At 41.8% G+C, this 12,500-nt stretch overlaps 1 protein-coding gene across 1 annotated transcript in view; it reads left to right on the top strand.

Moving 5' to 3' along the window:
• Positions 1-12,500, top strand: part of acap2a (ArfGAP with coiled-coil, ankyrin repeat and PH domains 2a) — a 19,864-nt gene that overhangs the window by 7,060 nt on the left and 304 nt on the right. Inside the window, 11 exon segments of the mRNA XM_060875477.1 lie at positions 1-107; positions 248-450; positions 2,734-2,803; positions 2,968-3,062; positions 3,243-3,436; positions 3,559-3,660; positions 3,942-4,031; positions 4,110-4,312; positions 4,428-4,537; positions 7,461-7,571; positions 7,809-12,500. The exon segment at positions 1-107 is cut by the window's left edge and continues 2 nt beyond it; the exon segment at positions 7,809-12,500 is cut by the window's right edge and continues 304 nt beyond it. Coding sequence (XP_060731460.1) covers positions 1-107; positions 248-450; positions 2,734-2,803; positions 2,968-3,062; positions 3,243-3,436; positions 3,559-3,660; positions 3,942-4,031; positions 4,110-4,312; positions 4,428-4,537; positions 7,461-7,571; positions 7,809-7,947 — 1,424 coding nt within the window. The 3' untranslated portion in view covers positions 7,948-12,500.

Raw genomic sequence — 12,500 nt, 5'->3', positions numbered from 1 at the left:
GCTGCATTCTGCAGGCTGACTCAGAGAAACTGCGACAGTTCTGGACCAAAGCTGTACAGAACAGCATTGCTACAGCTTACAGAGAGAACGGAGAGGAACCTGTGACTGTGAGAGATATGCACACACACACACACACACACACACACACACATTCAACATGAGACAACTTGAGCACAAGGTATTACCTGTGAATGTGTGATCTGTAAACGTTTTCCTCTGCAAACGTGTTCTAAATGTTTCCATTCAGCGGCTGCAGCGTGAGTCGTCAGCGTCTCTGGGCAGTCTGGACTCTCTGGGTGAGTGTCGCTCGGGTCGCACTGACACTCCTCTACACTGCCAGCTGTCAGTCAGAGGGAACCAGAACTGCTGTGACTGTGGGGGGAGGCAGCCTCGGTGGGCCAGCATCAACCTGGGCATCACGCTATGCATCGCCTGCTCCGGCATCCACAGGTGGAGCTTCTACACCCTCCACACTACTAATACACCTTAACCTTTACCACTGCTCCACTCTCCGCTCTGATATCTATTCCACCTTTAATACCCCTACACCTCTTACACCCTCTACTCCACCTTCAATACTGCTACAACACACTCACTGCTACAATACTCTCAGTAATACTACCACACTCACGCTACAATACTCTCAGTAATACTACCACACTCAGCACTACAATACTCTCAGTAATACTACCACACTCACGCTGCAATACTCTCAGTAATACTACCACACTCACACTACAATACTCTCAGTAATACTACCACACTCAGCACTACAATACTCTCAGTAATACTACCACACTCACGCTACAATACTCTCAGTAATACTACCACACTTACCGCTACAATACTCTCAGTAATACTACCACACTCACTGCTACAATACTCTCAGTAATACTACCACACTCAGCACTACAATACTCTCAGTAATACTACCACACTCACGCTACAATACTCTCAGTAATACTACCACACTTACCGCTACAATACTCTCAGTAATACTACCACACTCACTGCTACAATACTCTCAGTAATACTACCACACTCACTGCTACAAAACTCTCTGTAATACTACCACACTCACGCTACAATGCTCTCAGTAATACTACCACACTCACGCTACAATACTCCCAGTAATACTACCACACTCAGCACTACAATACTCTCAGTAATACTACCACACTCACGCTACAATACTCTCAGTAATACTACCACACTAACTGCTACAATACTCTCAGTAATACTACCACACTTACCGCTACAATACTCTCAGTAATACTACCACACTCACTGCTACAAAACTCTCTGTAATACTACCACACTCACGCTACAATGCTCTCAGTAATACTACCACACTTACTGCTACAATACTCTCAGTAATACCACACTCACGCTACAATACTCTCAGTAATACTACCACACTCATCGCTACAATACTCTCTGTAATACTACCACACTCAGCACTACAATACTCTCTGTAATACTACCATACGTACCGCTACAATACTCTCAGTAATACTACCACACTGACCGCTACAATACTCTCTGTAATACTACCACACTCAGCACTACAATACTCTCTGTAATACTACCACACTGACCGCTACAATACTCCCAGTAATACTACCACACTCAGCACTACAATACTCTCAGGAATACTACCACACTCACCGCTACAATTCTCTCTGTAATACTACCACACTCATTGCTACAGTACTCTCTGTAATACTACCACACTCAGCACTACAATACTCTCAGTAATACTACCACACTTACTGCTACAATACTCTCAGTAATACCACACTCACGCTACAATACTGTCAGTAATACTACCACACTCAGCACTACAATACTCTCTGTAATACTACCACACTCACCGCTACAAGACTCTCTGTAATACTACCACACTCAGCACTACAATACTCTCAGTAATACTACCACACTCAGCACTACAATACTCTCAGCAATACTACCACACTCACGCTACAATACTCTCAGTAATACCACCACACTCACGCTGCAATACTCTCAGTAATACTACCACACTCAGCACTACAATACTCTCAGTAATACTACCACACTCACCGCTACAATACTCTCAGTAATACCACCACACTTACCACTACAATACTCTCAGTAATACCACCACACTCACGCTACAATACTCTCTTTAATACTACCACACTCACCGCTACAATACTCTCTGTAATACTACCACACTCACCGCTACAATACTCCCAGTAATACTTCCACACTCACCGCTACAATACTCTCAGTAATACTACCACACTCACGCTACAATACTCTCAGTAATACCACCACCCTCACCGCTACAATACTCTCAGTGATACCACCACACTCACCGCTACAATACTCTCAGTAATACTACCACACTTGCCGCTACAATACTCTCAGTAATACTACCACACTCACACTACAATACTCTCAGTAATACTACCACACTTGCCGCTACAATACTCTCAGTAATACTACCACACTCACTGCTACAATACTCTCAGTAATACTACCACACTCATCGCTACAATACTCTCAGTAATACTACCACACTCATCGCTACAATACTCTCAGTAATACTACCACACTTACCGCTACAATACTCTCAGTAATACTACCACACTCATCGCTACAATACTCTCAGTAATACTACCACACTTACCGCTACAATACTCTACAGTCACTGCATTCATTATGATGACTTTATGATGTGTCCTGTAGGAGTTTAGGAGTTCATAACTCCAAGGTGAGATCACTGACACTCGACTCATGGGACCCAGAACTCCTGAAGGTGAGCGTCACATTTTATGATGTACCACAGAGCTGCAGTGTCTGACCTTCATGTTCATGTTTATGCTAACTGGGTGATTTAGCCCACTTATCTGTGCTGAGGCTTTCAAATAAACTTTTAATAATATTATTCTCGTCCACTGTCACGTGATGTTTGTGCCGTAGCTGATGTGTGAGCTGGGTAATGAGCTGATTAATCATATCTATGAGGCTCGCAGAGGAGAGATGGGGTGGAAGAAACCCCAGCCTGGAGACCCCAGGTACTCAACACTGCTTTCAGCTCCTCGTTATTCACTTCCCTTTGGTTCAATCCTTTAGTTCATTCATCAGCTTGAGAGATGAGTGTTTGTAGATGATTATGGCAGCTGAAGAATGTCAGTTAAAAAAAGTAGGTTGGATAATGAACGTGTGTGTGTGTGTGTGTGTGTGTGTCCGTAAAGGCAGGAAATCGAGGCCTATATCCGGGCCAAGTACGTGGAGAGGAGGTTTGTTAGAAAGCAAGACTCTCGGGAACAGAGGTCAAAGGTCATGGTGCTGAGTAAACATGACAAGCATCTGAAAGGAAGCACAGAGTTCCTGATCCCTCGCCCACCCCCTCCCACCCCTAAAATCCGCCCTGCCTCCAACACCTCTGGTGAGTTTATCTTTCAGCTACCTCTGTTCTTTTATTCCTGCCAACATATGTTTGTGGTATGTTGATGGTTTGATGTTATGAAACTTTACTAATGACACTTGTGTCCTCTGCATGGTGAACAGCGCCTCTCATTGGGCAGGAGGCTCGACGTGACTCGCTCTTCTGCCCCGATGAACTCGATTCCCTCTTTTCCTACTTTGACACGTCTTCAAAGCTGCGGAGCTGTAAGTTCTTGGTTTGGGATCTGATTCAGCCACAGTAGAAGTGAATTTTATTTATGTCTGTAATCCTAAAGAAGCTTTAAAATGTCAGCGACAGTGAGGAGAATGTTGACCTGTTTCTAAACACTCACACAGGAAGTGTAGAAGGAAACTATTTATGTAACCTCTCAGACAGGAAGTAGTGTAACGGGAAAAGTGATGATTTGCTCATTTGTTCACAGAATAATGCAATATAAGAGTTTTAATGTAGAGTGTGTGTGTATGTGTGTGTGTGTGTGAAACAGTGAAGAGTGCAGACAGTGGGATTCACACCAGTGCTGATGGTAGCAGAGAGATGCTTAACTCATCATCTAACACCAGCCTGAGTGAACCCGGTATGACCCCTGACCCTGATCCAATATTACAGCTTCCTGCGTTCATTAAATCTAAACAACAATCCTGGTGTGTTTCAGATCTTCAGGAGACAGAACCTCCGCATGAGCCCCCACCCATTCTTCCCCGTGCGACGGAGTGTTCCCCCAACCTGCTGCTGTACTGGGCCTCATGTGCCTCCAGTTTAGCTGACATGGTGGAGGCGCTAGCACTTGGTGCAGATGTTAACTGGGCAAACACTGAGGATCAGTGCCGTACACCACTGATGCAGGCAGTACAAGGGGTGAGCGCAAATACACTTCCTGTTTAAAGAATGTTTGGCGGAGGTATAATCAATATTTCAGCTGTCTCTATTTTCCATTTTGTGTGTGGGTGTGTGTGTATGTGTGTGTTTTCAGGGTTCTTTACTCCCCTGTGAGTTCTTGCTGCAAAACTCATCTAATGTGGATCAGCAGGATGCACGAGGAAGAGGAGCACTGCACCACGCTGCCATGCTGGGACACACTGGGTACACACACACAACACACACTCTCACACACACACACTGCACCATGCTGCCATGCTGGGACACACTGGGTACACACACACTCTCACACACACACACACACACTGCACCATTCTGCCATGCTGGGACACACTGGGTACACACACACAACACACACACTCTCACACACACACACTGCACCATGCTGCCATGCTGGGACACACTGGGCACACACACACAAACAAACACATATAGATACACACACACACACACACACACACACACACTGCACCACGCTGCCATGCTGGGACACACTGGGTACACACACAACAGACACACACACTGCACCGTGCTGCCATGCTGGGACACACTGGGCACACACACACACACAAACACATATATACACACACACACTGCACCATGCTGCCATGCTGGGACACACTAGGTACACACACACAACACACACACACTCACACACATTTACATTTACATCATGTGACAGACGCCCTTATCCAGAGCGACGTACATAAGTGCTTAAATCTCTGTCATTGGATACATTAATGCTGGATCACTAAGTTACATACTTAAGATACCATGAGTTTAAAACATTTGTTCAAAGTTACAATGAAAAAGTGTCAAAGGTGTTTTTTTTGTTTTTTTTTTTAAATCAAAAGATAAGGAAAGAAGTGCTAGTTGAAGTGTTTCCTGAATAAGTAGGTCTTCAACCACCGCTTGAAAATATCCAGTGACTCAGCTGTCCGGACCTCTAGGGGAAGTTCATTCCACCATCTTGGTGCCAGTACAGAGAAGAGTCTTGTAGTAAACTTACCTCTTACCCTGAGAGATGGTGGAACCAGTCGAGCAGTGCTGGTAGATCGGAGGGTGTGAGGTGCAGTGTGAGGAGTGATGAGGGCTTTGAGGTAAGAGGGAGATGGTCCATTTTTGGCTTTGTAGGCCAGCATCAGTGTTTTGAATCTGATGTGTTCAGCTACCAGAAGCCAGTGGAGGGATCGCAGCAGTGTGGTGGTGTGGAGAACTTTGGCAGGTTGAAAACCAGCCATGCAGCTGCATTTTGGATCATTTGCAGAGGACGGATTGCGTTCATATGTAGACCTGCCAGCAGTGTGTTACAGTAATCCAGTCTAGAGATGACAAGAGACTGAACAAGTACCTGAGCAGCCTGTGTGGACAAAAATGGCCGAATCCTTCTAATGTTGTAGAGAAGAAACCGACATGAGCGAGTCACATTAGCAACATGAGAGGAAAAGGACAGTTGAGTGTCCGTGGTTACCCCAAGGTTGTGAGCTGTGGCTGAAGGGGAGATCAGATCGTTGTGTAAGGATATAGCAAGGTCATGACCTGGGGATGAATCACCTGATGATCAGCAGTTCAGTTTTGCTAGGATTGAGCTTTAACTGATGAGCAGTCATCCATGATGATATTTCTGCCAGACATGCTGAGATCCGATCAGAAGCTGTGGCATCTGAAGGTGGGAAAGAGAAGATAAGTTGTGTATCATCAACATAGCAGTGGTAGGAGAACCCATGTGAGGAAATAACTTCCCCAAGAGAGTGAGTATAAAGGGAGAAAAGAAGAGGACCAAGTACTGAGCCCTGTGGGACACCAGTGGAGAGTCTGTGTGGAGCAGATGTCACTCCCCTCCATGTTACTTGGTATGAGCGTCCTTCCAGGTAGGAAGCGAACCATTCCCAAGCTGATCTGCAAATCCCAAGACTCCTGAGGGTGGATTAGAGAGTCTTGTGGTTGACCATATCAAATTCTGCTGAAAGGTCAAGGAGGATAAGGACAGATGACAGTTTGGCTGATCTAGCAGCATGTAGTTTCTCAGAGACATCCAAAAGGGCTGTCTCTGTGGAATGAGCTGCTTTAAAGGGATTGGGACTTTAAGATCCCAACTGCTGGTTGGGATCTTGGAGGTTGTTCTGTGAGAGATAGACAGACAGTTGATTGACAAGGCGTTCAAGAATTGAAAGAAAAGAGAGAAGTGATACCAGTCTGTAGTTACTGATGTCTGATGGATCCAGAGCAGGTTTCTTCAGGATGGGAATAACCCTTGCTCTCTTGAAAGTAGTCGGTACCTGACCAGATGCTATGGATCTATTGATGATAGTGGTAATGAAGGGCAGAAGGTCTTGCGAGATGGTCTGGAGCATAGTGGAAGGGAGTGCCAGAAGCTACAGAAGAAGGGGAGACAGAGTGAAGGTTGCGGCGGGTAAGAATGAGGGGGTGAGGGGGTAGTTTTAGGTAGGGTAGGGTGAGTGATGGTGAAGGATACCAGGTGATGATCAGAGACATGTAATGGGGTAGCAGTCACGTCTGTAGCTGGAGAAGGACGGGTGAAAACCAGGTCCAGGACACACACACACACACACACACACACACACACTCACACTGCACCATGCTGCCATGCTGGGACACACTGGGTACACACACACAAACACATATATATACACACACACACACAAACACATATATACATACACACACACACACACACACACATACACACACACATTGCACCATGCTGCCATGCTGGGACACACTGGGTACACACACACAAACACATGCACACACATACACAGAAGAATACACACACGCACTGCACCATGCTGCGATGCTGGGGCACACTGGATACACACACACACACACACACACACACACACACACAAACAGACACACACACACACCAACACACACACACTCACCAACACACACACACACACTGCACCATGCTGGGACACACTGCATACACACAGACACACATACACTGCACCATGCTGTGTAAACGTGCATAACCTTGTGAGCATGCGTTTTGTGTTAGCGCTGTAATAGTAGGCTAGCTCATTAACATTAAGTACAATGTTATACTTGAACTAGCGTTAGCGTCTGTGCTCATTTCCCTTCTCTGTTCCTCTTCTACCTTTAGACAGGTTTGTTTGTTCCTGAAGCGTGGGGCCTGTCAGAGCGTCTCAGACATGGATGGCAGGAGTCCACTATCCATCGCCATGGATACCACCAATGCTGACATCGTCACCCTGTACACAATGCCCACACACACACACACACACACACACACACACACACTCTCATAACCCATCATATAGGCCATTCTATTTTGGACATTTGGTCCATTAATAACAGCTATCCATATTTCTGGCATTCACTGGTTTATTTAAATCTCCAAAACTGTTTCACATTATATCATGATTTTCCTCTGAAAATGTTTAGTAGATGATGGAAGATCAAAATCTACCTCCTTCTGTGTGTCTCTCAGGCTGCGCATGGCTAAGGTGAACGAGGAGATGAGGGAGTCATTGGATCAGCCCACTCAATACTTTCAGACTCACAGTCACTCGGAGCAGTACCGGAAGTGCATCCAGGAGTTCATCTCCCAACAGCTGGACGAGTGTTAACACACAAATATACACTGTAGGGATAACCAACACAGCTGGACAGGTGCTACCACATGACTAAACACCACAGATAATAACCAACACAGCTGGACAGGTGCTACCACATGACTAAACACCACAGATAATAACCAACACAGCTTAATTAACACCTCAGTTAACACCACATCTGGACCTCAGTATTACAGAATGTTCCAGTCTACAGGACACAGTGTATGTAATGTTTGCATTAGCCTGTTAGCATGTTTGTGTTTACAATACTGCATCACTGCCACCTCAATTGGTTTGATGGTAATATGACAAAACCCCCATAATATTGTTAGTGAAAATTGTGGTTTTAGTACAAATAAGGAGAGAGCTGTCCACCAGGGGGCACCGTTACTCTCGGTACAGGTGTTTTATTTTTAAATTTTATTACCTGCCCTTTTAGTGGTATTAATTTACACACAGTATCGTTTCCTGAAGTACTTTTCCAGCTCCGCCCACAAATATACCAGTATTTTTTGTTATGAAAACCTGCAATCTGCATCCACAAGGAAACTACAATTTTGGTCACCTTAAATGATTTATTCAAGGTGATTTTGGACAGGAAATCTAATAATTAGATAAAATCATTATTTTTTATCTTAAAATTACTCTTGAGGTGTTTTATGATGTACTCTCAGTCTGCTCATGTGGTCATGTGATTGTTACTGTGTGAATGGAGAGAATAAGAGAAGTGACAGATTTCAAAAATGCTCATGCTGTGGATGATCATTTAAAAAATACCAGTATAGATGTGGGCAAGGCTTCAGACTGCAGGTGATAAATGATGTGATTTCCCTCCACTCTAGTTTCAGTTTCACACTTTTATATCAGAATATATGCTCCAAATGACATCTTTATTAAGGCAAAACCAGACATGTTATCTTTAAAGGTGCTTCTCTGAGACCAAACACACAACATCACACAACACACACTGATTATAAAAACACACAACATTACAACACACACTGATTATAAAAACACACAACATTACAACACACTGATTATAAAAACACACATCACACACTGATTATAAAAACACACAATATTACAACACACACTGATTATAAAAACACACAACACACACTGATTATAAAATCACACAGCATTACAACACACACTGATTATAAAAACACACAACACACACTGATTATAAAAACACACAATATTACAACACACACTGATTATAAAAACACATCACAACACACACTGATTATAAAAACACACAACATTACAACACACACTGATTATAAAAACACAACACACACTGATTATAAAATCACACAGCATTACAACACACACTGATTATAAAAACACACAACACACACTGTTTATAAAATCACACAGCATTACAACACACACTGATTATAAAAACACACAACATTACAACACACACTGATTATAAAAACACACAACATTACAACACACACTGATTATAAAAACACATGTTAATATCAGATATATCAGGATGATGACCCTGAAGCTCTCGTGATGTTTTATTACTACATTTCTAAGCTGTAGGAGGACACATGTTTCTTCAGATGTGTCCTCAGGGCTCATACATTACCTCAGTGAAAAAAAAAAACAGATTGTCATTTTAATGAGGGATTTTATAACTGAATTTCAGCATATCCTTAATTATTAATTACTGAGTCTTCCTTAATTATTCTTGCCTTTGACTGTAACAAACACACTGTGCATACATATGGCAAGCCATTTTATCATTACAGATATCAGCAACATATTTTTAACTAGTTGTAACTGCATTCTGACCAGTCACAATGACAGTTAGAGATATCTTTAATTCCGTTTTAGCTAGTCACAAAGAAAGTTAGAGATATCTGGAATTCAGATTTAAATAGTCAGAAGTGAGTTACGGATATCTGCAATAACGTCACTGAAAACGATATTCAACATCCTTAATGACAATTGCAGATATCTATAATTGAGTTTTGCAGAGGCAGGATTAAAGTTATAGATATCACAAACGTCATTTTGACTCGTCAGTATAGTTGTGCATGACGTTGTTAATGCAAGGCTTCCCATTGGATATTCAGCCAGAAAACAAATCATTTGAGCCGGTTTACAAGTAACAGAAGAAATGGCGGTTGCTGTTGTAGATAAAATAATTAGAAGCCCCTCCCACCGATAACAAGACCCTCCTCCTACTTGCAGTGACATCATTACAGATGTCTGCAACATCATTTTGTCTAGTCAAAACTCTGTTTCAAGACTAGGAAGAATGAAAGTTAAAGATATCTCTGATTTGAGATATCTCTAATCAAAATTCATTTGAAGATATCTATAACTTGATTACAGATATCTACAACTAAATTATGACTATCCATAATTCGGGTTAGAGATATCTACAATTTAATTCTGACTAGTCACAATTTCAGTTCAAGATATCTATAATCTAGTTTTGACTAGTTAAAATTTAATTTAAGATATCTTAAAAAGACATTATAGATATCTTTAATTGAGGGGAGTTGAGGATATCTGGAACTGGAATTGTGACTAGTCAGAATTAAATTGTAGATATCTCTAACCGGAATTATGGATAGTCATAATTTAGTTGTAGATATCCACATTTCACCTCGCGGATATCTACAACTGAATTAAATATATCTGTAAAGGGAAACTCCATAGACATGAATGGGAAAAGTGACGTAATTCGTCCTAGGAAGAATGAAGTTGTGGATAACTGAAAAGACAGTTGTGGATAGGAGGAATGCCATTGTGGATATCTGAAATTTTCATTTTGACTAGGTAGAACTGAATTACGGATATCTATAATACATATCCAGACTAGCCATTAAATGTTAAAACGGCTTGCCATACATACACACACACTGAAGCACAAGAGCTGGACATGCAATATATCATACAAAAAAAAATAAAAAATGAGGCTTAAGGGTGGGAAATTAGTTCAAGCTCAGTGCTGATTGGTCAGCTGGTTGATGAGGGTGTGATGTAATGTGCAGCTACACTGAGCTTGATGCTGATTGGTCAGCTGGTTGATGAGGGTGTGATGTAATGTGCAGCTACACTGAGCTTGATGATGATTGGTCAGCTGGCCGATGAGGGTGTGATGTAATGCGCAACTACACTGAGGTTGATGCTAATTGGTCAGTTGGTTGATGAGGGTGTGATTATATGTGTTATATGTAATGAAGTCTTTAATAATCTTGTAATTAGTCAGAATTCTGCACAGTTTAAAGGACGTCATGTCTTATACACTGCATGAGATTTTAGAACAGTATCACACACTGTGTATAACATGCTACATGCTAAGGCCTGAAACACACTTGACTCCGTGACACACACACACACACACACACACACACACACATACACACAGGACTCTGTTACAAGACAGAAAGGCGTTCATATTGTGTTATGATTATATTTTAGGTGTGTTTCAGGCCTGAGTGTGATTTGCTGTATTTAATCACTGATAAAGCTGGATTGTTGAAATCTCTGGTTGTTATATATTTAATCCTGAAGGCACATCAGTTTAAATGTGTTTTTTTTACATATATATGTCATTTGTTGAAAATTTTTCACTGCAAACAGAAGAAGAGTAGAGGAGTAAAATGTAGAGATTTAAATGACAGCCTGTTGTTTCTGTTACTGAATGTATACAGTGAAATGTACAGCTTCTGTTTCCCACAATGCACCAAGTGTGTGTACATGTCACTGTAATATCAGCTAATGTAAATACTGTGACTGTATTACTGTGTACTACACTGTCAGGGTGGTGAATAAGCCCCGCCCACATGTTCTGTAATACACATCAGACTTCACCCCTAACACCAAGACCCACCAGTTCATAGACTATCACAAGAGTTCAGGTTTTCAGATGTTTTTTCCTGATATTATACACAGATGTACTAAACAACATCAAAGGTAGACACTTTTATATAAGACCATACTTAAAAGGAATTGGAAACGGCTTGAAGTAAAATAAATATCATTAAATACACAAATATTTGGTTGTATATTTGGTCACTTGGAGTCCAGGTCAAGCCATAACACCACCTCCATGTTTCACAGATGAACTCATCTGTTCTGAATCATGAGCAGATCCTTTGTTTCTTTACACTTTGGTCTTTCCATCACTTTGGTAACAGTTCATCCCAGTTCCAGACTTGGAAAAAAATACTAATAAAAATATGAACTGGCTTCACCTGGTTGAATGATTTTAGGAAATCACAACGCTCCAAGTACAACCACTTTAGGAACCTAGTATCCATAACTGTCCAACCAGAACATCTAAAAGCATCCAGGGAACCTTGTTCTATGAGTTTCTCTTATTATTTTATTTTCAGAACCATCACTTAGAGATGTTTACTTAGAGAGAGGAGTTTGGGGTGTAGTCTTATTATGGGTGAGGTTCTAGTGTTCGGGGTGAAGCGTACATTGAAGCTACAATTCACTTTTTAAATACAAATCTAAAATGTTTTCTTGATGTTAGATTATTCCATTTTATTAGTGTTGTTTAATCACATTAATGTTATTTCCTGTATTTA

Source organism: Tachysurus vachellii, chromosome 7 (genome assembly GCF_030014155.1).
Source record: "Tachysurus vachellii isolate PV-2020 chromosome 7, HZAU_Pvac_v1, whole genome shotgun sequence".
Classification (NCBI taxonomy): domain Eukaryota; kingdom Metazoa; phylum Chordata; class Actinopteri; order Siluriformes; family Bagridae; genus Tachysurus; species Tachysurus vachellii.
This window is presented reverse-complemented; position numbering and strand designations above follow the sequence as displayed.